The sequence below is a fragment of the Panthera pardus genome, unplaced genomic scaffold (genome assembly GCF_024362965.1).
Source record: "Panthera pardus isolate Hobbes unplaced genomic scaffold, ASM2436296v1 HiC_scaffold_3, whole genome shotgun sequence".
NCBI lineage: Eukaryota > Metazoa > Chordata > Mammalia > Carnivora > Felidae > Panthera > Panthera pardus.
In genome coordinates, this window is record NW_026526876.1 from 25,466,403 (window position 1) to 25,494,224 (window position 27,822).

A 27,822-nucleotide genomic window follows, 5' to 3' on the forward strand; every position below is an offset into this window, starting at 1 on the left:
AGAAAGCTTGGATATGTGATGTGCGGCTTCAACTCTCTGCCACCATCTCTGTCACTCAGTTTTGTGAGGCAGAATCAGGCTTAGTGGTGCAACAGTAAATGCCAAGTTTCAATGTGGATTAGTCTTTATGCATTGAAATATACATGTATATATCACTCAGTTTTTGAAATCAATATTAAAACATGCTAACCACTCAAATGCCACGTAGGATAACCATAAATTGATTATTGTTGCTGTGCCCATTAAGAATAAAAATAAGTTTTCTTTAAAAATACAAATGGAAACACAGAAAAGCATAAATCCCAATGAGCTACTGGAAAAAAGAAGCGTACATTCAGTGCTACCAACACAATGCATGCAGTCTATTACAAACAGAACTAAATCCAAAAGTTCCTTTTTTTTTTAATTTTTTTTTAATTTTTTTAAAATATTTATTTATTTCTGAGACAGAGGGAGACAGAGCATGAGCAGGGGAGGGGCAGAGAGAGAGAGAGGGAGACACAGAATCCGAAGCAGGCTCCAGGCTCTGAGCTGTCAGCAGAGAGCCCGACGCGGGGCTCGAACTCACAGACTGCGAGACCATGACCTGAGCCGAAGTCGGACGCTCAACCGACTGAGCCACCCAGGAGCCCCCAAAAGTTCCTTTTTAAATTAAAAAGCAAATTTTAATTTCCAGAAAACCAGAAAGAATATCAGACTAAAACGAACACTAGTGTGTACAGTTGCTGTCTTACTTCAGCTTTTACGAAAGGTAATGCTAGAATGCAGATTAAGGACTCTAAGAAGGCCAACCTTCAAACAACACAGGAAGAACTAAAGGTAGTGGCAACTATAAGGATTTACATAAACACATTTGTTTAGAAAGTGAAGAACAGAGATCCGACTTTGGCCAAAATACTAAGTTAGCAAATTCTATTTATAACACAGACTATTTAATCAGTGGACGATGGGAGGGATGGTCACAAGACCTAGAATATTCTGAGTATTCAACGTTAATGAAAGAATAAACGGTAGAGAGCCTACCTTCTGAACATCGGCATCATGTTTCTGCTGCAGTTTCAGCTTCTCCTCATGGCATTTGGCTTCTATCATTTTTGTTTTTATGTCCAACTTCAAGAAAAAAATTTCAAAGGTGTTATTTCCCTTTGGCAAAAGTCCCCCACTCAATGAAAATAACTCCTGATGTGAAAGTGTCCTTCTCCACATTTTCCTTCTAGCCACCGGTCTAGCAAATCACATCACTTTACCAACATGTTGGTTACATTCTTTGATTACTTCCAAGCTAAGTAAGTGCTTCAGGTAAATTTCACTTGATAGACAAAATTGAGAGTACTAAATACAGATTTACCAGTTATCCCCACCCCACTCCACCCCTCAAAAAAAGTCATCTGAAATTTTTCTAAAGCCAGTGGTTTAGCCTTTGCTTACTATTTTTAATGTGGTCTCGAATCAACCTTTTTACTTTTTGTCTTTTCTCATAGCTACATGTTCATTAAAACTACTCTTATTTACCTCCATACTTGAATGTGACAATTTGAGAGTGGATGTCAACAATTTGTGCATATCACTGATATGCCCTTAAAAGATTCTCCAGTTCTATCTCCTGGAATCATAGACCCCGACTACCTCAAGGAAGTCACTTTTAAGCATTCATTAACAACTCCTTTTATCCTCCTAAAACCAACAGACACTGTACCAGCGCTCTGAGCAAAACCAGCCAAAATGTGACCAAATTGTTGATAATAATGGGTGCATCTCAGAATTAAAAAAATAATAGTGACATGCTTTAAGACAAATAACATAAAACTGATTATCTCAAAATGTGAAAGTATTTAAACACCGGATTCCTCACCATTTGCAAGAGTGTATACATCGGAGTCTAACAGACCTCATTTCTACTTTGGATTTTAATGCCACTATATTAACTATTGTGACTTTGGGAAAGTCACCCTTTGAGATTCTATTTCCTTTCCTGCTAGTCAAACTCGCCTCAATGAGTTGTGAAGCTTATTTTCAGTAATATCTTTTTTTTAACTTTTTTTTAAACATTTATTCATTTTTGAGAAACAGAGAGAGACAGAGCATGAGCGGGGGAGGGGCAGAGAGAGGGACGCGCAGAATCCGAAGCAGGCTCCAGGCTGTGCGCTGTCAGCACAGAGCCCGACACGGGGCTTGAACTCACAGGCTGTGAGATCATGACCTAAGCTGAAGTCAGATGCTTAGCCGACTAAGCTACCAAGGTGCCCCTATTTTCAGTAATATCATTTAAGTAACTATACTCAGGACACAAAGTAGGTACTCAAAAAAATTAGTCTACAACCTTCAGGAAATTTTTGTTATAATATTAGAAATATACTGTCAAAATAATCTCTTGGAAATTTTTGAAATATACTTTATATTTTTCAATTCCTGTTTCAAAAAAGTAATGAATCTGGGGTGCCTGGGTGGCTCCATAGTTTAAGCATCCAACTTTTAATCTCAGCTCAAGTCATGATCGCACAGTTCATGGGATCAAGCAAGTCCCATATCAGGCTCTGGCCTGACAGTGAGGAGCCTGCTTGGGATTCCCTCTCTCCCACTCACTCTACCCCTCCCCTGCTCGCTCACTCTCTCTCAAAATAAATAACTGCTCTCTTGCTCTCTCTGTCTCTCTCAAAATAAATAAACATTAAAAAAAAAAAAAGTAATAACCCCTAAGGTCAGGAACATGACAGGGATGTCCCCTCTCACCACTGTTGTTCAACGTAGTGTTGGAAGTTCTAGTCTCAGCAATCAGACAACAAAAAAGAAAGAAAAGGCATTCAAATCACAAGGGAGAAGTCAAACTTTCACTCTTCCCACATGACATGATACTCTACTTGGAAAACCCAAAAGACTCCACCAAAAAACCACTAGAATTACTACATGAATTCAGCAAAGTCACAGAATATAAAATTAACGTACAGAAATCTGTGGCATTTCTATACACCAATAATGAAGCAGCAGAAAGAGAAATCAAGGAATCTATCCCATTTACAATTGCACTGAAAACCATAAAATACCTAGGAATTAACTTTTTTTTTTTTTTTTGAGAGAGATTGACAGAGCGTGAGCAGGGGAGAGGCAAAGAGAGACAGGGAGACAAAGAATCCCAAGTAGGCTCCAAGCTCTGAGCTGCCAGCACAGAGCCTGACATGGGGCTCGAACTCACAAATCGTGAGATCATGACCTGGGCCAAAGTCGGATGCTCAACCAACTGAGCCACCCAGGCGCCCCAACCTAGGAATAAATTTAACCAATGAGGTAAAAGATCTACAACCTGAAAACAATAGAAAGTTTATGAAAAAAAAGTGAACAAGACACAAAGAAATTGAAAAATATCCCATGCTCCTGGATTAGAAGAGCAAATATTGTTAAAATGTCAACACTACCCAACGCAATCCACATATTCAATGCAATCCCTATCAAAATAACACCAGCATTCTTCACAGAGCTAGAACAAACAATCCTAAAATTTGTATGGAACCAGAAAAGACCCCAAATAGCCAAAGCAATCTTGAGAAAGAAAACCAAAGCTGGGGGCATCACAATTCTGGACTTCAAGGTGTATTACAAAGCTGTAATCATCAAAACAATATGCGACTGGCACAAAAACACACTCAGATCAGTGGAACAGAATAGAGGACCCAGAAATGGACCCACAAACGTATGGCCAACTAATCTTTGACAAAGCAGGAAAGAGTATCCAATGGAAAAAAAGACGGTCTCTTCAGCAAATGGTGCTGGGAAAACTGGACAGCGACATGCGGAAAAATGAACGTGGACCACTTTCTTACACCATACACAAAAATAAACTCAAAATGGATGAAAGATCTAAACGTAAGACAGGAAGCCATCAAAATCCTAGAGGAGAAAACAGGCAAAAACCTCTTTGACCTTGGCCACAGCAACTTCTTACTAGACATGTCTTCAGATACAAGGGAAACAAAAGCAAAAAGGAATTATTGGGACCTCATCAAGATAAAAAAGCTTCTGCACAGCGAAGGAAACAATCAACAAAACTAAAAGGCAACTGATGGAATGGGAGAAGATATTTGCAAATGACACATCAGATGATGGGTTAGTATCCGAAAATCTATAAAGAACTTATTAAGCTCAACACCCAAAAAACAAATAATCCACTGAAGAAGTGGGCAAAAGACTTGAACAGACAATTTTCTAAAGAAGACATCCAGATGGCTAACAGACACATGAAGAGATGCTCAACATCACTCATCATCAGGGAAATACAAATCGAAACACCTGTCAGAATGGCTAAAATTAACAACTCAGGAAGCCACAGATGTTGGCGAGGATGCAGAGAAAAGAGGAACCCTTTTGCACTGCTGGTGGGAAACTGGAGCAGCCACTCTGGAAAACAGTCTGGAGGTTCCTCAAAAAAGTAAAAATAGAACTAGCTTACGACCCAGCAATTGCACTACTAGGTATTTATCCAAAGGATATAGGTGTGCGGATTCGAAGGGGCACATGCACCCCAATGTTTATAGCAGTTTATAGCAATGTTTATAGCAGTGCTATCGACAATAACCAAAGTATGGAAAGAGCCCAAATGTCCATCAATGGTTGAATGGATAAAGAAGATGTGGTATGTATGCGCACACACACACACACACACACACACAATGGAATATTACTCAGCAATCAAAAAGAATGAAATCTTGCCATTTGCAACAACATGGATAGAACTAGAGTGTATTATGCTAAGCGCAATAAGTCAGACAGAGAAAGACAAATGTATGATTTTACTCATAGGTGGGATTTAAGATACAAAACAGATGAACGTAAGGGAAGGGAAGCAAAAAATAATATAAAAACAGACAGACAAACCATAAGAGACTCTTAAATACAGAGAACAAACTGAGGGTTGTTGGTGGGGTGTTGGGTGGGGGGATGGGCATTAAGGAGCACACTGATGAGCACCGGGTGTTACATGTAAGTGATGAATCATCAAATTCCATTCCTGAAGTCATTATCACACTATATGTTAACTAACTTGGATTTAAATAAAATTTTAAAAAATTGTTTTTAAATAATGAATCCGAACTTAAGATAAACATGCATGATCAAATCAACATAGTCAAATGAAACTTAAAAGTTTTACAACAAAAGTTAACACAGACTCGTGATTTTTTAAACACTCAGTAGTGGGGAGGGAAGCAGTCATCCATTTACTATACAAAAGAAAGAAATTCTGAATGTTTCCATTCTCTTGCCTCTAACTCCCATCATACTTCTTCCTCATTTTAGCAGAAAGGGGATTGGGTGATCCAAGTTCACGTGGAGACCCTCAACAGAAGCATTTTAGGAGTCTATTAAAAAGTAAACTCAAAAAGCAATATAAGCAAGCTGGGCGGATACAGGAGACACAGTTCACTGCCATATCTTTCTATAGCGCCTTCAAGAGAATTTATTACACCGTAGGCTTGTGAGTGAAAGCCCTAAACGCCATGGAACTATGTTGCATGTTTCAACCCACCTTCTCCATCTGTTCCACCTCAATCCTGTGACCCGATTAAGAATAAACACCTGACATATGTTTAAGCAATGCATTAGCTAGAGAATAACGGTGATATTTCTCTCAAGAATCTGAAGTAGGACAGCAAGTTAGCGACTTTGAGGAACAATTTCTAGAGGGGCAACAACCAAGAGAAAGCAGATAAATCCAGTATACAGAAGAGAGCAAAGCAAATGCACCACGACTGCAAAGACTAGAAACCACATGGCATCTGAAACATGAAGTAAGCAAACTCAGGCCCTAATAGTCTCCATGAGACCAGGCATACTTGAATTTGAAAGTCTCTGTACCCCTTTTTATTTTAGGCAAGCTTGATGGATCTCTGTTCTTGCAACCATAGAGATGTGTCACTATTTGATTTTTCTGCTATAACTTTTTACTTTGGTATAATATTAAACTTAAAGAAAATTTGCAATAATAGTACAAGGAGCTCCCATATGCCCTCTACCCAGATTCACAAGCTGTTTATGTTTGGCCCGATGTGCTGTATCAATTTTTTGTATCTATATCTACTTACAGATGTACATAAAACTATTTTCAGAAGCATTTGTGAGAAAGCTAGAGATGCCGTGCTTCTTTATCCCTAAAAAACTCAGTGTATATTTCCTTAAAACAAAGATGCTGTCTTTTAACATCACAGCCCTTATCGAAATCAGGAAATGTAATGTAACACAATAAGATTACTTAATGCACAATCTATAGTCAAGCTTTATTGATTATCACAATAATGCCCTTTATAGCTATTTTTTTAGTCCAACATCCAATTCAGGAGCACGCACTACCCTTAGTTATCATATCAACTGTATCTCCTTTAATTTGGAATAGTCTTTCTTTGTGTTTCTTGACCTTGACATTTCTGAAGAGTATAGCCAGTTACTGAAAGTCCCTCAGTTTGGATTTGTCTGATGCTTCCGGATGACTAGACTTATTAGATTTTCACGGGATTAACACTAACGTGATGTTATATCCTTTTTCATTCCATCTTATTAGGAAAAGGTTGGTTTGTCCCCATATTGCCAATGTAGCATTTGATAACTTGGTTAAGAGAGTGAACACCAGGAGAACTATAGACAAATTTCCCTGATGAACATGGATGCAAAAATCCTTAACAAGATATTAGCCAACCAGATCCAACATTACATTAAAAAAATTATTCACCACGACCAAGTGGGATTTATACCTGGGATGCAGGGCTGGTTCAATGTCCGTAAAACAATCAATGTAATTCATCACATTAATAAAAGAAAGGACAAGAACCACATGATCCTCTCAATAGATGCAGAGAAAGCATTTGACAAAATACAGCATCCTTTCTTGAAAACCCTCAACAAAGTAGGGAGAGAAGGATCATACCTCAAGATCATAAAAGTCATATACGAAAGACCCAACGCTAATATCGTCCTCACTGGGGAAAAACTGAGAGCTCTCCCGCTAAGGTCAGGAACAAGACAGGGATGTCCACTCTCGCCACTGTTATTCAACATAGTATTGGAAGTCTTAGCCTCAGCAGTCAGACAACAAAAAGAAATAAAAGGCATCCAAATCGGCGAGGAGGAGGTCAAACTTTCACTCTTCCCAGATGACATGATACTCTATATGGAAACCCCAAAAGATTCCACCAAAAAACTGCTAGAACTGATTCATGAATTCAGCAAAGTTGCAGGATACAAAATCAATGCGCAGAAATCGGTTGTATTCCTATACACCAACGATGAAGCAACAGAAAGAGAAATCAAGGAATCAATCCCATTTACAACTGCACCAAAAACCATAAAGTACCTAGGATTAAATCTAACCAAAGAGGGGAAAAGCTACACACTAAAAACTATAGAAAGCTTATGAAAGAAATTGAAGAAAACACAAAAAATGGAAAAATATTCCATGCTCCTGGATTAGAAGAGCAAATATTGTTAAAATGTCAATACTACCCAAAGCAATCCACGTATTCGATGCAATCCCTATCAAAATAACACCAGCATTCTTCACAGAGCTAGAACAAACAATCCTAAAATTTGTATGGAACCAGAAAAGACCCCAAATAGCCAAAGCAATCTTGAGAAAGAAAACCAAAGCTGGAGGCATCACAATTCTGGACTTCAAGGTGTATTACAAAGCTGTAATCATCAAGACAATATGTGACTGGCACAAAAACACACTCAGATCAATGGAACAGAATAGAGGACCCAGAAATGGACCCACAAACGTATGGCCAACTAATCTTTGACAAAGCAGGAAAGAGTATCCAATGGAAAAAAAGACGGTCTCTTCAGCAAATGGTGCTGGGAAAACTGGACAGCGACATGCAGAAAAATGAACGTGGACCACTTTCTTACACCATACACAAAAATAAACTCAAAATGCATGAAAGATCTAAACGTAAGACAGGAAGCCATCAAAATTCTAGAGGAGAAAGCAGGCAAAAACCTCTTTGACCTTGGCCGCAGCAACTTCTTACTCAACACGTCTCTGGAGGCAAGGGAAACAAAAGCAAAAATGAACTACTGGGACCTCATCAAAATAAAAACCTTCTGCACAGCGAAGGAAACAATCAGCAAAACTAAAAGGCAACCGACAGAATGGAAGAAGATACTTACAAATGACATATCAGATAAAGGGTTAGTATCCAAAATCTATAAAGAACTTATCAAACTCAACACCCAAAACACAAATAATCCAGTGAAGAAATGGGCACAGACATGAATAGACACTTCTCCAAAGAAGACAGCCAGATGGCCAACTGACACATGAAAAAATGCTCAACATCACTCATCATCAGGGAAATACAAATCAAAACCACCATGAGATACCACCTTACACCTGTCAGAATGGCTAACGTTAACAACTCAGGCAACAACAGATGTTGGCAAGGATGCGGGGAAAGAGGATCTCTTTTGCACTGCTGGTGGGAATGCAAACTGGTGCAGCCACTCTGGAGAACAGTATGGAGGTTCCTCAAAAAATTAAAAATAGAACTACCCTACGACCCAGCAATTGCACTACTAGGTCTTCATCCAAGGGATACAGGTGTGCTGTTTTGAAAGGGAACATGCACCCCCATGTTTATAGCAGCGCTATCTACAATAGCCAAAGTACGGAAGGAGCCCAAATGTCCATCGACGGATAAATGGGCAAAGAAGATGCGGTGTGTATATACAATGGAGTATTACTCGGTGATCAAAAAGAATGAAATCTTGCCATCTGCAACTACGTGGATGGAACTAGAGGGTATTATGCTAAGCGAAATTAGTCAGAGAGACAAATATCATAGGACTTCATTCATATGAGGACTTTAACACACAGAACAGATGAACATAAGGGAAGGGAAGCAAAAATAATATAAAAACAGGGAGGGGGACAAAACACAAGAGACTCTTAAATATGGAGAACAAACAGAAGGTTATTGGAGGGCGTGTGGGAGGGGGGATGGGCTAAATGGACAAGCGGCATTAAGGAATCTGCCCCTGAAGTCACTGTTGCACTAGATGCTAACTATTTGGATGTAAATTAAAAAAATAAAATTAAAAAAAAAAAAAAAAAGAGTGAACACCAAGTTATTATAAGGGTGGTATTAAAAAGAAAGTTTCCCTACTACCATTCTAAAATAATAATAATAATAATGATAAAAGAGTATCTGAGAAACAATAAAGGAGTTTCTCTTTTCTGGAAACTCTTATCTTGATACCACAGAATAGCTCTATATTTCTGCCTCTAGGGCATGCGTGATTCATGATAAATTATCATGATTAGACTACAGAAACAATCTTTCTAGCACCATATATAAACACAATACAGGATACAAATATAGATACACAGATTTATAGAGATGTATATAGATAGACATATAAATATAGATATAGAGATGTACGTACATATGTGTGCATCTATATACACATACCTATATGCATATGAAAAAGCAGTCAACAGGCTTACACAAAGACTGACACTGAAAGACAGGATATAACACTACTAATTTGTTTGACCTCCCAGTAAGTCTGACTCCTAACAACATTTAAGTTTTCTTTCACTGGGCTCAGTAATCACACTATTGATTTCAAACTTAAGAACCATGGAGCTCTACTTCAGGCTCTAATGGAGTAACTAGCACCAAACTCACCTCCCACTGTTACCAACCACAGAACGGGATAAAATAGATGAGGTACCCATTCCTGGTATTAGAAAACAGGAAATGCAGGGCGGCGCCTGCCTGGGAGGGCTCAGTCAGTTAAGCGACGAACTCTTGATTTCGGCTCAGGTCATGACCTCAGGGTTGTGAGATCGAGCATCACATCGGGCACCGCACCGGGCATGAAGCTTCCTTAAGATTCTCTGTCTCCCCTCTCCTTCTGCCCCTCATCCTCTCCCTCTCTCTGTCTCTGTCTCTGTCTCTCTCTCTCTCTCTCTCTTCCTCACAAAAAACGAAAAAGACAAAAGAAAGAAAATAGTGCAATAGTGTCATCCTCATAAGCCGAGCCCCACTACCATTCTGGCTCTCTGCATGGGCACAACTGGAGTCCTAAGCAGAGCCCCAAAGCTCTACTGAACCGGAAGGGCAAAGGTCAGAGTTCAGGACAGTTGAAGAAGCTGGAATCCTAAGTAGAGGGCACTAGGGAAGTGAGAACTGCCAACAGGGGCCCCTGCCAGTCCTTGACCGTGGGCTGGGATATGAGTGTGCATGAGCCACACTGGGTGCAGGCACTAGGTAAATAACAATGCATGGCTGCTATAATTAGGAAATATAATGGATACCACAGATTAAACAGTGCTGTGAGATACTGAAGGCCCAGCCCAAACAAATTGCGGAGACACCTTCCTAACAACTTGGAAATACCTGGGCATCCAGCTAAAACACCACAAAGGCCACACCTTAGGCTTTAACCTGCCCAATAAAACCTAAAAGCAAACCTTTATAAGATCCTCAGAAGAGACAGGGTTTGTAGATTAGAGCCCACCATATTGGAGGAGTTTGGGAAATATCTTTGGCTTTCCATATATTTGCCTTAATAGAATGCAAAACCAAGTTTACACAAGGTAGAGGTAATTGCCCAATAACTGAACAGTCCACTAGAACAACAACAACAAAAATCACTATTCTATGGAGGAAGACAACGGAATCTAGAGGTCTCTAAAATGTATCATCCACAATGTCCTTCATGCAGAAATTAATAAACATGAAAAAAAGAAAAGTGTCTATAGGCAAGAACAAATACATGAAAGGAGTTAATAAGGCCCAAGATGAACCTACTTAGCATACATGACTTTAAAGCAGTTAATATAAATACTTGAAAGAAGCAGGGGAAAATATATTCAAAAAATTAAAGAAAAATTTATTTTAATGAGAGAAGAGATAAGGAATCTCAGCAGCAAAGTGGAATTGTAAGAAGGAAATAAGCAGAAATTCCAGGATGCAAAATTATAATAACTGAAAGGGGGGGGGGGGGGGGAATCCCTTGATAAGCTTAACAGTACATTTGAAATGGCAGAAGAAAGTGTCTGTAAATTTAATGACACATCAATAGAAATTATCTAACCCAATGACCTGAGAGAAAAAAAGATTGAAGAATTAATGAAAAAATAAACAAAACTTAAAGAACCTGTGGGACAAAAATCAAAGAGTCTAAATACACCTAAAGAGGGCAATTAGAAAAGAGAGGGCAATATTTAAAGAAATAATGGCCCAAAACTTCCCAAGTTTGATAAAAAATAAAAAACACTAACTCACAGATCCAAGATGCTCCGTGAACTCTTAAGCGGAATAAATACAAAGAAAACAACATCCAGGTGTGTATAGTCTCACTACTGAAAACCAAAGAGAAAGAGAAAGTTTTAAAAACAGCCAGAAGAAAAGAGACATTATCTACAGGGGAACAATAATAAGAATGACTGCCTGCTGCTCGTGAGAAACAATAGAGGCCAGAGGACAAAGGAGCAATATCTTAGAAGTGCTAAGAGGGGAAAAGAAAAAACATTTCAGATAAAAGAAACGCTGACGGAGGCTGTCACTATTAGAACTGTACCACAAGAAGTAATAAAAGATGTTCCTGAGGATGAAAGGAAATTACACCAGATACAAACTCAGATACAGAAGAACGAAGAGTACTTGAAATAGTAAGTAAGTGCATAAACACACGAGAGTGTTTTTTCTCTTACAATGTCCTCAAAAGACATCTATTTAAAGTAACAGTAACGACACTGGAAGGTGGGGTTTAATGCATGCAGAACTATGTCAACAATAGCACAGGGAATCGGGACAGGGTTAAACTGAATGATACTATTTTTTAATTGTTAGATTTGCAACGTGGGAAGCAGAGTGTGGGAAAGGTCCAGCGTGAAGCGGTTCCTTACGGACTCTACATAGACCTTGACAGGGTCAGGATGCACATTTTTAGCCCTAGAACAACCAATAAAGAAAACTATCAAGGGATATATAACTTAAGAATTCAACAGAAATTTTTTTAATTTTTTTTTTTTTATAAAGGGAGTGTCTCTTTCTTTGTTTTTTGGGTTTTTTTATGTTTATTTATTTTTGATAGAGAGACAGAGCATGAGCAGGGGAGGGGCAGAGAGAGAGGGAGACACAGAATCCGAAGCAGGCTCCAGGCTCTGAGCTGTCAGCACAGAGCCCGACACGGGGCCCGAACCCACGAACCGTGAGATCGTGACCGGAGCCAAAGTCTGACGCTCAACCGACTGGACCACCCAGTCTCCCCTCAATAGAAAAATTTAAATGAAATAACTTTTTAAATGAGTAGCTGAAAAGAGGACAATAAAGGAGTGGGGGATGGGGGGGAAGTAATGATGACAACAAATACCAAGAAAGTACACTTAAAGCCAACCAGCCATATCAATAATTACATTAAATTTAAACGAACTAACAATTCCACTTAATGAGACAGAGACTGTTAAGGCTACTTTTTTAAAGAATGGCCCCACTATATGTTGTCTACCATTACTCTGTTTTAAATATAAATGCACAGACTGAAAATTAAAGGATACAAAAAGATATGCCATGCTCATGCAAGCCAAGACAAAGACTGCTGTAAAAGATAGAGGATATTTTACAGTGATAAGGGAATTCATCCCAGTGATATTAAGAAGACATCCGAATTATGTATGTACCAAAGAACAAAGTTTTTCCATTTATATCCAGAGTAGAAAAATATATTTTATATCCAGAATATTAAAAGTATCTAGAATATAAAATATTGACTTGTATCCCGAATTTAAAAGAACTCTTACAACTTAATAATAAAGTGGCAAATAACCTTATTTCTTTTTCAGTGTAATAGCATGAAACAAATACTTCACAAAGAAAGATACACAGGGGCGCCTGGGGGGCTGTCGGTTGAACGCCCGGCTCTTGATTTCGGCTCAGGTCACGGTTCACCGTTTGTGGGATCGAGCCCCACACTGGGCTCTGCACTGACAGTATGGCATCTGCTTGAGATTCTGTCTCTCTCCCTCTCTCTCTGCCCCTCCTCTGCTCTTTCTCTCTCTCAAAATAAGTAAATAAGCATTAAAAAAGAAATTGCAGAAGCAGAAAAACAACAAACATTGGATTGATGATAACCTACTTGCAAAGCTCTGTTCCTAACAATTTACCTGCATTATTTCATTATTTCAAGTAATCCTCAAAATGACATTGGCAAGTCCATTTTAAAAATAGCGATTTTTAGGGCATATTATTCTATATGATACTAGAATGGCAGACATGTGACATTATACATTTTTCAAAACCCACAAAACTATAGAACTCCATATATGCTACATATATAACTACATATATTTAAAGCAAATCCTGGACTTTAGTTAATAATAATGTATCAATATTGACACATTAAAGCACAAAGAGGTACCTGCTCAAGGTCACCAGGCCAGAGAGGTACAAAGCCTGAGTTCATACTCCCAATGAACTCAAGCTAAATAAAGCTAAGTAGCTTTTAAAACAGGAGTGTTCACCTACTTTCACCAGCTCAAAATGTAGACAGAACTCAAGAAAGGAAAGTAAGATGCTCTCTAACTAAACAATCCTACGGTTTTAATAAGAAGCGTTAGCCTGGGACAGAAAACCCGGCACAACTGAGGAGCAAAGAAGGGACGGGCCCACAACCACAAGGCACTGGCACTCTAAAACATGCTGTGATTCAACTTTCGTTCCCTAAAGACTTCTTTTAATTCTGGTAAATAAATTAAGAGCTCCTACCGTTTGTAGACCTTTACACACACTTTCCTCAGTGATACTTATTTACTAGATTGATTAAATTAATATTTGATTTTTTTTTTTTAAAGACCAATTCAGAGTTACCAGCAGAGAGGCACCTGGGTGGCTCAGTCGGTTAAGCATCCAACTCTTGATTTTGGCTCAGGCCATAATCTCGCAGTTTGTGATTTGAGCCCCACGTTGGGCTCTGTGCTGACAGTGCAGAGCCTGCTTGGGATCCTCTCTCTCCCTTTCTCTCTGCCCCTCCCCGGCTCGTGGTCACTGTCACGCTCTCTCTCTCTCTCTCTCCCTCTCTCTCTAAATAAATAAACACACACAAAATAAGAGTTACCAGCAGGAATTGCTATTTAAAAAATATATGAGCTTTCACCAGAGTATCATTGGTTTTTCTCTTTTCCTTCTCATTTTTAACTGATGACCCTTTCACTCCACATGTATTCCACATTCTGTATTTCCACTTCTTCCCTTCATCATTTGCCTTTCACCTTTCATTAAAACTGCCATCTCAAAGGTCACCTTGTGACATGATTATCATTTTTCCTCCAAAAGCCCCTTGGATCACCAAATCTAAGGGCAAATTCCACGCTTCTGTCTCCGTGATTCGCACTAGGACCATCTTTTTTTCCTCAGCTTCTGTGACCCTGTGCTGTCCTGGGGCTCCCCTCGATCTGGAGAGTATTTCTCTGTCTCCTCCTCATCATCCCATTCTTCCAGTGTGCCCCAGAGCCGCCTGCACTAAAAGTAAACATTTGCCTTTGGTGAGTTTCACTCTGATCTCGCACGCAATTGAGCCTCTACTGTCCGTCTCCAGGACCCGGGTCTTTCCTAGTTTCTATCACCTCCTAGCCGCCTCCAGTTGGACGTCACTGCAGTACAATTCAACACTCAGTACAAAATAATACTCACTACGTACAAACAGGTGCCTTATCTTTGACTCCTCCTTGTCCCTGACCCTCAACATCCCCCGAGTCACCACATTCTGTTACCGCCCTACAGAGTTCCCCGCGCACCCACACCTCCGCCGTCGGACAGCCTCTTCACTGCAGATGCCTCACTCCCCTCCCCCACCCCACTGACCCCCCCGAGACCCCACTGCTCATTCACCTTCCTCAAGCACAGTTGTGGAAAAGGCATACTTCAGTAGCTCCCTGGGCCTTGGCTCGGTGGCGACATGCGTGTGTGATTTTGCCACACTCCCTTCCTTGTCTTCTCCCTGTACCAGCAGCCAAGGGGTCTATGAGCTCCAGCTAAACACACACACTCTGGGTTCCTGCTTCCATGTCTTCTCTTCCTGTTAACATCTCGTGACTCAGGTGTCACTTTCCCCGTCAAGTCTTCCCCAAGCCTCCCAGAAAGCAGCAATTTTTCCTTCTCGATATACCTCGTATCACTTTAAATTCCACAGGGCCCTGTAGTTGGTTTTCACTATACTTTCTTTGCTTCTTTCCTGGAACGGAAATCCAAGTTTTAGGGGCTTTTCTCATAATGTCTGCCGAATAAAACAATTAAACTTTGTAGGCACGCCCGTATTCTCTTTGTACTATACTTATGTATACGTGTAAGTACACGGGTACATACGTGTTAACATAAGTTTTAAAAATTAGACAAATGAATAACTGAGCCTAAATTATAGAACTCTCGATGTCAGGTTAAGAAGAGGAAGCCACTAAGGAGTGTGGGCAGAGAAGCCCTTCCTCAAGCGAGGCGTGAGAAAAGTGAGTACTCCTACCCTATTTCCAAAATCAGCCACGGTTCAACTTGTTTTCATCTATCAATCCCGTAATGTAAGAGGGGTTTGGTTTGGAACTAAAATACCTGTCTAGGCCGTTTGCCCCTCAAAAGGACTTTCTGGCAAGAATCAGTTGGGATAAATGGAAGGAGGAAAGCTTTACCTCCTTTGACCAAGTCCCTAAGCAAAAGGACCAGAAGATCCACTCAATTCCTTGAACCACCACCTCAGGGCTAAACCACCCACTTCTAGAAAAAGCAGCAGACAGCCAGCAAGAGACTATGCCGCAGGAATACAAGGAGTGTGTGACAAGCCAATCCACGGATAACGTACCGCCAAAGCAAAGAAACTGAAAATGGTAAGTTTCCCTCTCTGGAGGGCATGCCCTGAGGCTATTTTTCAGAGAATTTCTAGAATTTTTACTTAGACCTTAAGACATTTTACTTAGAAAATCCATTTGGCTTCATTTTCTCTTAAGTATGTGCTTCAAAGAATAGCTCTGAGGTTGGACATTCTTACCAAATGAATAAAGCTGATGAAGGTGCTCACTTAGGATTAAAGTTTTTCCTTGGGTTTAAAAATATCCCACTTACAGTATAAAACTAGCTAAAGTTTAGGACAGTTACCATTGTCATTTCACTCAATGGAAAACTCATGAACTCTGAATTAAGTGGTGTGTTTTTTAAGGAATATTTGTCAATCTATTTGCTCAGGCATTCAACATTCACTCCTACAGAAGAGTAAATTTCTTATTCAAAATGGTACTTTTGCCTATTAGCAATTTTGCAGGTGCAAACTTTAATATTTGATACTGAAATCAGTAGAACACCAATAATAAAAATACACCAAAAATAAAATAGCATAACAACTATTGATGACTTTGTAAAAATATATATATATATATATTAAAGTTATTTAGGCAGGCATCACCTACATATTTTAAAGTACAAGTGAACTCCTTCCAATGTTATCTCAAAGCTTTACTGTTGATAACTACCATTCATATCCTATCAAATCATATCAATCATCATCAATCATATCAAAAGGAATAAGAGATACAAAAAGGGCAAGATTTATTCTGATGTAGAGAATAATTCTACAAACTGTAAGTTTTCAATAAAGTAAAAAATGTAACATTACTGAAACATTGTTCGCCTTTATTTACTGTACCTGCGTAGTAATTAAATTGTAAGGCATAAAAGCTCAAAAACACTGCTGACGTCAACGATCTGTACTGCCCAGCAATTTCGAAAGCAACATAGCTGCACGATATATCTGCTTACTCACACTTTCTACATCTCAACCAACGTGACGGCAAATTGCAGAAGTGATTTCTAAAATAACCATCACTCTACTTACTCAGATAACTAACTGTTATAATCATCTTTTTAAAGAATTCTGTTACTTACTACTAGGGGGATATTATCATGTGTTAGTAATAAAGATTCTTCCCGATGAACATCTCCAGGGTATCCTATTCTCAAAATATTCATTTGCAATATTTCATAATACCAATTGTTATTTGTTGTGCTTATTTATAGATGCAGCACAAAGAACAATGCATCTATCTCTCGTTACCTTATCCGTGAGGCTTAGAGATGTACGGAATTCTCCTAAACGGTAATTTCTAGTCTCCTCAGAACTCATTACATTCAGGAAAGAAGTGATATTTAAACACACCCGGTGCATGCTGGTATTTTTTTCTAATTTGTAAACTTTCTTATATATCATACATGAACGTACGCTACATGAAACACAAACGTAACCCTAAACATCCTCCATACTGAGTTTTTATTTTGTTTCGCTTCTCTGCACTCCTTGGTGTTCATTTCCTTTGAATTCCTCCCTCTTCTCCCCATGTCCTTCTACATCAATACCCGCATGGGGTATTCCCGACTAACAATCCATTGTATCTGCTTATCTCCTGCCCTGTTCACAGAATCACGTACAAACACACTGAGGCAAAAATGCATACATTAGTATGGGGTTTTGTAGCACAGACTGCCAATGTACTCAGATATCTACCTTCCTTTTCTTCCTTTGAGGCCCCACCACCACCACCAAATTCGGGCTGGGCTGTACCACAGGAGGCTGCTTGTGACCATGGGACTAGGTATGGTCAAGGAGGATATTGGGACAGAAATGTTATAGGCAACTTTGACTGGATAGCTTTAAAAATAAAGTGGCTTTCTCTCCATGTTTTCTGTCTTTCTGAAGGATGACACTTAAAAGATAAGGTACTTGGGAGCAACTGCCATCTCAGACCCAGAGACTGAAGTCACACGCTGAAGAGGACAGAGCTTCCCCAACACCTGGGTCCCTGATGATGTCACAGAGCAGAGCACTCCCAACACCCCCCGGACTGTTAGATGCGAGTGAAACAAATTCTCTTCTTTAAACCACTATGCCTTCGCAATACATATCTTATTATGAATGTTTTACACACACAAATATATTTTTTCTGCATCTCGCTTTTCTTTGTGAACAGCAGCTCATGGAAATTCCTCTAAAAACACCTGCTATCGTTTTTATTCATTCCTTTCAGTTGCTACCACCTAATCCTTAATGAAAACAAAGTTTGCTCAACATTCCCCTTAAGTTTTTTCATCTCATTTTCTTTTTTTTTTTTTAATGTTTATCTTTAAAAGAGAGAGAGAGAGAGAAAGAAAGTGGGGAGGAGCAGAGAGAGATGGAGACACAGAATCCTAAGCCGGATGATAAGATAAGATGATAAGAGAATAAGATAGGATAATAAGAAAAGATAAAATAAAATAAGACCTAGTTGTTATCTCATTACTATTCTTTTTTAATTTTTTTTTTTTAATATTTATTCATTTGTGAAAGGATGAGAGAGACAGAGCAGGGGAGGGTCAGAGAAAGAGGGAGACACGGAATCTGAAGCAGGCTCCAGGCTCCAAGCTATCGGCACAGAGCCCGACGCGGGGCTGGAACTCACGGACAGAGAGATCATGACCTGAGCCGAAGTCGGACGCTTAACCGACTGAGCCACCCAGATGCCCCTACTCTTCTAATTTGCATGTGCCTGAAAACTACTGTGTCTTAGCCCCTTGTCACACATTTTGGATCTATATGAATCTGTTCTTCTGGAAAATGCCCTTTCACAATTTTGGTCCACATTTCTGTCAGTAAGACCTCCTGCTGTGCTCTACACATTAACACACAGTCTGTCCCAAATATTTTCCCCATACATGTATTATATTTCCACTGACCTTGTCTGTTGTGGGTTTTTTTTTTTACCACACAAACCCTTTTATTTCACTCAAGTCAAATACTACTATCCTTTCTTTTATACGTTCTGGATTAGGTTAGAAAGATCTTATGATTCCTAGATTTTTTTTTTTTTTTTTTTTTTTTTTTTTTTTGCAAGATTTCTGTTGCTTTAAGGCTTTTTGTCTGGGCATTTACAGATTGTTTAGTACATCCAGAATTGGTTTTTGTTTCTGTTTGCTCTTACAGGACAAGGACCCAGTTTTATTTTCTTCCATATAAATGAAAGATTGTACCAGCATCATTTATTGTCTTTTCTCAGTGTATTGATAATGAACTTTGTTATTAAATTTTTATTTTTACTGGGATTTAATTTTTTTTCTTGACATGTCCTTTTTGGTTTTGGTGTCAGAGTCTGTCTCCTAAAATGAATTGAGAAGTATTCCTTCCTTCTATACTGGCTCAAAGAATTTGTATAAATTGGAATTTGCTCTTCCTCAAATGCTTCCTTACATAAATGTGGCTGTAGCTGTAGAGGGAAAAAATATTTTGGTGCCCTTTTCAGATAATTATAGACAGTCTTCTGAAGGAGACCAACACTCACAAGTGCTAGGTTTATAGAATTACTCGCATTGTGGAATCTGAAACTTTTCATGCTCCGTCACAGTAAGTTCCGTTAGTCTCTCTTGAACTTGGAATGGACCTTTTACCCGGGCGTGATTTTATGACAGCATGCACTACTCGTCTGGAAAACATCAGTGCAATGAGTTACATGGGTCTCCAAATATTGAAAATTTCATACTCCAATATCAAAACTTCGCATCGGTTAACATCCCCACTGATCTCATCCAAAAAGTCTTAGTATTAGAAAGCTCTCAAGCTCACAAGTGACTGACACAAGTTTTCCAAAATTCTAATATTATCATCAGCAACAAATATCATCAGTTGTTTTACTTGAAGTGACGGGCGCATTTTGTTCACTGTGCAGAGAACGTCTGCCAAATATCCAGGTCTGAATAACCGTCGTTTGTCAGCCATCGCTTCAAATAAAAACAGGATTCCACAAAACAGCAACAGTTCCTAACTCAAAGAATCACACAAGTGTTTCTCCTCTGGGCAGCCACCATACCTCCGTGTGCCACCCAAGTTTTCAATCAAAGTTCCATTTCATCACCCAGGTATCAAAAACGCATATCGGATTTCACAAAATTAATAGGTTCACTGCTTGCTTCATCAAAAACATTCTGGAGTAAAATTGTTCAGTTTTTCCCGTGACCGTGTGGCCCTGAAGAATGTAACAGCTGCAAGTACGATTTGGTGCCGCTGCCTTGATTTGGGCAAAGATACAGGTCTACCCAGCACTGCACCTGCACCATCGGTGCAAATGTCAACACGGTAAAGTAATCAATAAACAACATCTAAATATCACTACAAAAATAACTTTGACCTCACAAACCTCACGGAAGGGTCACGGACTGCGGGCTCATGGACACTTTGAGAACCCACCTACCCTAGAGAAACTCTTACACATTTGTGTCACGATACATGCACATGATCGTTTGTAGAATTATTTGTAAAATCCAAAAATTAGGGGCGCCTGGGTGGCTTAGTCGGTTGAGCGGCCACCTTCGGCTCAGGTCATGATCTCATGGTTCATGGGTTTGAGGCCCACGTCGGGCTCTGTGCTGACAGCTCTGAGCCTGGAGCCTGTTTCAGATTCTGTGTCTCCCTCTCTCTGCCCCTCCACCGTTCACTCTCTGTCTCTCTCTCTCTCAAAAATACATAAAAACATTAAAAAAATTTTTAAATCCAAAATGGATAACAGATTCAAAAGAATATGGCAAGAAATTGTGGCAGATTCATTTAACAGAAAGCTAGATGGCACAACAAAGATGATCATAGCAGATTTACCAACATACTACTGAGCAAAAGAAGCAAAAGACTATCTATAAAGTTTACTTCTATTTATATGAAGTTTAAAATCTACTAAAATATGAATATTTCCACTTTTAAGGATACCAGCGTTGGTGATAAAATCAACTTTAAAAACAAAGGAGGGAAGTTATCAGAAAAATCAGGATAGCTGTTTACTTCTCGGGAAGATGGAAACGAGCATGTTTGGGAAGGGTCAGACAGCAGGCGCCTGGCATGTGAGCAATGATCTAACCCTTGCCCGGATGCTGTTTACAGTGGTATTCCTTGGGATACTTATTTATTATGTTTTGGGACACTGTGTGTATCTGAATTTATATTCGGGCGAAATGTTTACAAATATCAATTTTTTCACTTATTAGGTCAATAATGTAAGTTTTGCTATCTTGGATGTATTCAGATTCTACATTCAACTAACAGATTCACAAAGGGAAGAATGCCTCATTGGCATTACATGTAAGAAGGAAGCAACATCCTTTTTTACACGATAAGTGAGAACATTCAATATAAGTGAAGGTGAAGTTCAAAGGAAAGTTTCTATTTTATTTAACAAAAAGAGCAATTTCTACCATCTGTTCTCTGAAAACTGATGGCCGCTCTGAAAATTGATCTCCCCTTGTTGTGTTGTCTCTTACTTCATTTTCAGTGACAACGGTTTTCCAAATGACTTAAGCTGTGTCAGAAATCTTTTCTAAGAACACTAAGAGAAAAAGCCCACTGCTTAATGATGCTCACTGTCACAGAATTCTGTGATGTACATATCACAGGAAATGTGTTAGCAATTACAAAGGCAAACAAGTTCAAGTGTGTTTGCGAATGATAGGCGAGTCAAAACAAAGGATCACTCTCTCTGAACATGTTTTCCCATAATGCCCAAAATTAATTGGAAATGTAAAAGAACATCTTTAAATATTTTATAGGTGTATATATTTTTAATCACCAAAAGAAAACTACAAGTCTTTAGCTCTCATAAAACAATATTGCAAAAATTACTCATGTAACATCTATGGTATTTTCCACACAATTATAAATTTAAAATGAAAGCTGTGGTTTACAAAGTTCGATTTCTAGGGGCGCCTGGGTGGCTCAGTCGGTTAAGCGTCCGACTTCAGCTCAGGTCACGATCTCGCGGTCTGTGAGTTCGAGCCCCGCGTCGGGCTCTGGGCTGATGGCTCAGAGCCTGGAGCCTGCTTCCGATTCTGTGTCTCCCTCTCTCTCTGACCCTCCCCCGTTCATGCTCTGTCTCTCTCTGTCTCAAAAATAAAATAAACGTTAAAAAAAAAAATTTATAAAGTTTGATTTCTAAAGGCTAATTCAGTATTTTTGGACTCCCTAAAGTTTAAAAGAATTAAATCCTTATTTAATGCTTCATGACATATAAACTCTCTAATCTGCATAACATTTCATATTAGTCAACTCTCTCCACACTCACTGCCTTTTTTCACATAAGCATTGCAACCTCCCAAATTTTTACTGTAAACATTAAAATTGACTAACCTAGATTACCATCAAAACTTACCATCAAAACTCACAACAAAAGCCTCTGAAATAGATCTGAGATTTACATATAAAAATAAGATTTAAAAAGAGACAAAAATATGAGTTTTCGTTGTTGTTGTTTTTTTCCCCCTAATCTTGGAAGAGGAAATGCTTTTCTGGGTCTGGTACAAAAACCAGAAGCCATAGAGAAAAGATGGACAGATCCAGCTTTTAAAAGACAACTTCTACACACTAAAAAGAACACCAGAAATAAATCAAAAGATATAGAGAAAGATGCTCACAAGATAAATGACAAAGACCGGAATTCTTTAGCACATTATATAAATTGTCTAGGAATCACAAGGAAGACAAACAATTCAATGAAAATATGGAAAACTCTAAGAAAAGACATCTCGCAAAAGTGAAATTAAAACAGACAAAAAATATGTTCATTCTCATTTATAATAAATGTAAATAGTAAATAAATAAAATAAAATAAATATATAAATAAATAAAAACAATAGGATGCTATTTTTCATGTCACAGAGAAGCAAAAATGTCTAGAACTGAGTGTTGATGAAATTGGGAAAACAGACATTCTCACACCATCAGTGCGAGTATAAGCAGATATAACCTTTTGTTAATAGCTTTGTTGAGACGGACATGACGCCTGTACCAGAAAGTCACCTATTTAAAGTATACAATTCAGGGGCACCTGGGTGGCTCAGTTGGTTGAGCATTTGACTTTTGGTTTCGGCTCAGGTCATGATCTTATGGTTCCTGGGATCAAGCCCCACGTCAGGCTCCATGCTGACAGCACAGAGCCCCTCTCTGCCTCTCTCTCTGCCCCACCCCCTCAAAATGAATGAATAAACTTTAAAAACATAAAAAATAAATAAAGTATACAATTCAGTGGTTTTTACCATATCAGAGAACGAGGCAACCATCACCACAATCTAATTTCAGCACATTTTCATCACTCCACAAAAGAACTCCCAGACCCTTAGCCATCATTCCCCATTCTTCCCGCACCTGCAGCCCTATGTAGACAGAACCTTACTTCAAGGGCAATCTGTTGATGACAAGAAAAAGTTTAAACGTGCAACCCTGTGAACGAGCAATTCCATTTCACAGAATATATAACAATAAGCATACGATACACACAGAGATTTACACAGGGATGTTCCTGAAACACTGTTCGGGCAACATACTCTACATAAACTATATCCCTCAGTAGGAAGCCATATTAATAAAATACTGGTATCGCAGTAAAATACGATGTAACTATTTAAAAGAATGGAGACAATTTCTGACATAGAAATATTATCAGAATATATATTTCAGTTAGAAAAGCAAACTGAAACAGTATATAATGATCTATGATCTCATTTGTATAAACAAATGAGACATTCCTAGAAAATTTTAAAGAGAATACACATTAAATTTTTAGCGATGATTACCTCTGAAGAATGAAGATTAGGTGTTAAGAAAATGAAGATTAAATATGTAATTTAATATTTCATATTTCACTTTATTTTTTTAAGTTTATGTATTTATTTAGTGAGAGAGAAAGAGCACGAGCAGGGGAGGAGCAGGGGTAGAGGGGGAGGGAGACAGAGAATTGTAAGCAGGCTCCGCACTGACGCAGGGCTCAATCTTATGAACCGTGACATCATGACCTGAGCCGAATTCAAGAGCCAGACGCTCAACCAACTGAGCCACCCAGACGCCCCTTTCATATTTCATTTTAAAATAAACAATGTTCTCGAAACATTGCTCTTTATGATTTTTAAAACAGCACTCGGCAATAACAAAAGCATTTTTAGATGAGAACATGCACAAGACACATCAGCGTTTTCTTACACAGACATGCGAGGCTCTAGCAATTTCAAAACAGAAAAGCATTGATCATCATGCCCATAAGTAAATGTTTAATACAAGTGACTAAAGCAAGCACACATAAAGTTATCCTAAAGGATAACCATGCATATCACAACATAACTATATATTTAAATTCAGGGAAAAATAGCCAAGTTTGAAAAATATCCCTGGGAAACAGATAAAAATAATAAAACATTATGACTGGTATTTTCTATTTCAAATAGGAAAGTATTAAAAATTTTTGTCCTGCAAATACAAAAAAAATATAATTCATATTTTTATATTTACGAAGGCAATATAAATTGCTACTTCCTCAGCCTTCAAATGGCTCCTGTTTTTCTTTGCTTTTTATTTTCGTTCTCATTTTTGCATGTAATAAATTCTTTACTTGTATCTTACAGTAACATACAATTTTCAATAGGCTTCCAAGTGTTAATTTTTATTCTAGAAGTTAAATTGTTAATGATACTAAACTTACAGAAATCCATCATTTCAATTTTATCATGTAAGATATAATTCATTACCCCAAAGAAATATTTAGAGGTGCATATAGAGATTATTAAAGACATTTTTCCCCAGGATTATTTATATTAGGGAAAAGTATTAAAAATCTCAATGCTGAACAGTAGGGATAAGTTACATTAACTCGGAATACTTCCATAATTTGAAATATAATACAGCCATTAAAAATAGACGTTTAGGAACAATATTTAATGGAAGGAAAATTACTCAAAATATACAAAGCAATACTTGGTATCACCTCAATTTCCTAAGGAAAAATGTGTGTTTAAAGGATACATAAAGAAAGAAACTGAAAGGTAATATAATACTTTGCATACATACTTTGCATAAATACAGAGTTTTTATTTCTGGGTGTTGATTTTATAGGTGGTTTTATTTCCTTCTTCACATGTGTCTGTATATTCCAAAATATCCTCAATAAAAATCCACAGATCACTTTATAATTATAAATACTGCTTTAAAAGAAAGATGAAACCAAGATAATTCTCACCCTGGGGCGATTCAGCATAGACTTTTTAAATATTGCAGTATGGAGAAGAAAGATGATAAGAAAACTTCATCCAAAAGTCTAAGACAACTATGTAATTGTACAAAGGATCATTTTAGCCAAAATATAAGCACTGGGTCTGTTTTAAGATATGAAGTAAGTTGATTTTTACATGCAAACTTCTCAACGGTGCCAAAACTATTTTCACAGTATGCCAGAAACAAAAACAAAAACACAAAGGTGTGGAAAAAAATAAAGGCACACACATTTAAAACTGAACCTCTGGTGCCACGCATGACAGCTTTAATGCTTTTTGAATAAAGATATTACTTCATCGAAGACCCCCAAATGATTCAAAAGCCAGCACTTCCTTTCAATTATTTTAATTATTCTGTGGTCACCAGCCTCAGTGCTAAGAATTAGTACAGAATAAAAAAGTAAAAAGAAAAGTGGTTGGGGACGACTTGGAATGACTCGCAAAAACAATAACAATTTGGAAAAGAAAGAAATTCAAAATACGAGCACAAGGGGTGCCTGGGTCGCTCGGCTGGTTAAGTGTCTGACTTGATTTCAGCTCAGGTCATTATTTCAGGGTTCCTGAGTTTGAGCGCCACCGTCAGTGCTGAGCCTGCTTGGGATTCTCTCTCTCTCTCCCTCTCCCTCCCTCCCTCTCCCTCTCTCTCTCTCTCTCTCTCTCTCTCTCTCTCTCTCTCTCTCTTCTTCTGTCTCTCCCCACTCCATCCCTCCCCAGGGATGCTCTCTCTCAGAATAAATAAATAAACAAAAAGAAAAAAGAAAAAAAGAGCTCAAAAGAAGGTGCATCCGCATGCGACAAGTATTTCCCTCAAAGGCTTTTTAGAACTTTTTATTTCAACAGGTTTTTTCAGCAACAGGATTGCACCAAAAAACAAGACCCTACATGCCTTTAACTGGAGCCATCATATGATGAATACTACTGAAAGCAGCAGCAATAATTCCACCAGACTGAAATTTAAAAGAAAAAATAGCCTGTCCTCCTCCATTATCAACAAAAATTAAATTATATGCTCATGCCACTGTTTGGAATATCTAAGAAAGAGATCAACTTCCTTTGTGATATTTTATAAACAGGGTGGTGAGAAAACCCTTTCATGTTGAAAATCGCCAAACTGAAATTGAATTTTAGAAATTCTTAGAAGCATCCTCATTAAAATGAAAGAAAAAAATGAAAGATAAAATTATTTAATTAAATTTATTAGAAACATTGAATCTAAGTCCAATAACATTTGTCACATTTGCACATTTAAATTACCATTTCCAATGCATATTCATTATTCTCATTAATTTTGGTAATGATCCTGTCACATCAATAATTAGCCTCTCGTTAAGCAAAAACTAAACTAATATTCTTGACTTCCCTGGGTCACATGACTAGAGAGTGGTAAAGGCAAGTGAAGGACACAGTTCATCAGACTCCTAATCTAACAGTCTTCTATCACACCACACAGGCGACCGAAGCGTTTCACTGGTGCCATAAGCAAAAATAAAATTAATAATGATGATTTTCAAATTTCCTAGAACAGAAATTTTAACAAGAAAATAGCAAAGCAGGGACGCCTGGGTGGCTCATCGGTTAAGCATCCAACTCTTGATTTTGGCTCAGGTCATGATCTCACGGTTCGTAAGTTCCCACCCCACATCAAGCTCTGTGCTGATAGCATGGAGCCTGCTTGGGATTATCTCTCTCTCCATCTCTCTCTGTCCCTCTCCTGATCGAACTCTCTCTCTCTCTCTCTCTCCCTCCCTCTCTTTCAAAATAAATAAACTTAAAAAAAAAAAATAAAGAACAAAGCAAATTCACCTGCATTTAATGACTACTATATGTGAAGCATGTAAGTACTTCCAGACTACAAAATCTTCATGCTCAGCCTGTAAAGCAGGTGTCTCCCAAGTTAGATGAGGAAACAGAGACTAAGAGAGGGCAAGTATCTGCCCTCTTTCATGCAGCTAGTGAGTAGGGTTTAAATCCAGGTATTCTGGACTCTATAGTCTATGTTTTTAACCAATGATACTGCCTCTTGGATAATTCCACTTTCAAATGATCAAAGAAAGTATGTTATGTTATATGTCAGCCACAGCATGGCTTAATTTAGCAGATCAATTTAAATAGCAGAAACCGTAAGAAGAGCGAAACTAGAAAGATACGTTACAAGCAAATTGAGATAAAGGCAGGATGGAGAGATTCGCTGAGGTCAAAGACACTGCTTCTAAAAACTGCCATCTCCCCAAGCCCAGAGAAGTAGGAATGGACAGTCAGGAGACAGCCCTCACCACACTCTCACCAAGTGGGAGATGCGCATGAAAAAAACAGAAGAACAACCCTTACCCCTACCCTGCATCATTATTTTACATCTGTAGCAAACACAATCTCTTCTTGCCTAGCATTATGATTCAAAGACCTGAAAACTCACATTATACAAAATACAAAAACCGTGTTCATTATTCAGTAGAGCAGAAATGTCTCAATCCTACCTCTTTCTCGTGCATTCGGAAGAGTAGAGGATCATCATGGAGGCTGCCGGATTTTCTCAGGCTAAATTTGGGGGTCATCTGTTGAATGAGTAAGACTTATTCAATACTTTCTCAGGCCTGGCTTATCCTTAACCCAAAAGGAAACTCTAAATTGCCTGAAGTTCATGCCAAGATAATACCAACGTTGGAGAAAAAAGCGATTTATTCACTCCCAAGTGATAGGATTAATAAGACTCTCATGCTTCATAATGTGGACCAGTGTTCTTTTCTGTAAATGACTT

General features: G+C 38.4%; 1 protein-coding gene across 14 annotated transcripts in view; it reads right to left on the bottom strand.

The window, feature by feature from the left end:
- Positions 1 to 27,822, bottom strand: part of CEP112 (centrosomal protein 112) — a 462,552-nt gene that overhangs the window by 380,337 nt on the left and 54,393 nt on the right. For all 14 annotated transcript variants that reach the window (XR_008418577.1, XR_008418579.1, XM_053892300.1 and 11 more), the window contains 2 exons: positions 27,542 to 27,619; positions 1,024 to 1,110 (listed from right to left, as the gene is read on the bottom strand). Coding sequence is in view for 12 of the 14 variants with exons in the window: in XM_053892300.1 (XP_053748275.1) it covers positions 1,024 to 1,110; positions 27,542 to 27,619 (165 nt within the window). In the remaining 2 variants the exon portion in view is untranslated. The remainder of the gene's footprint in view (positions 1 to 1,023; positions 1,111 to 27,541; positions 27,620 to 27,822) is intronic.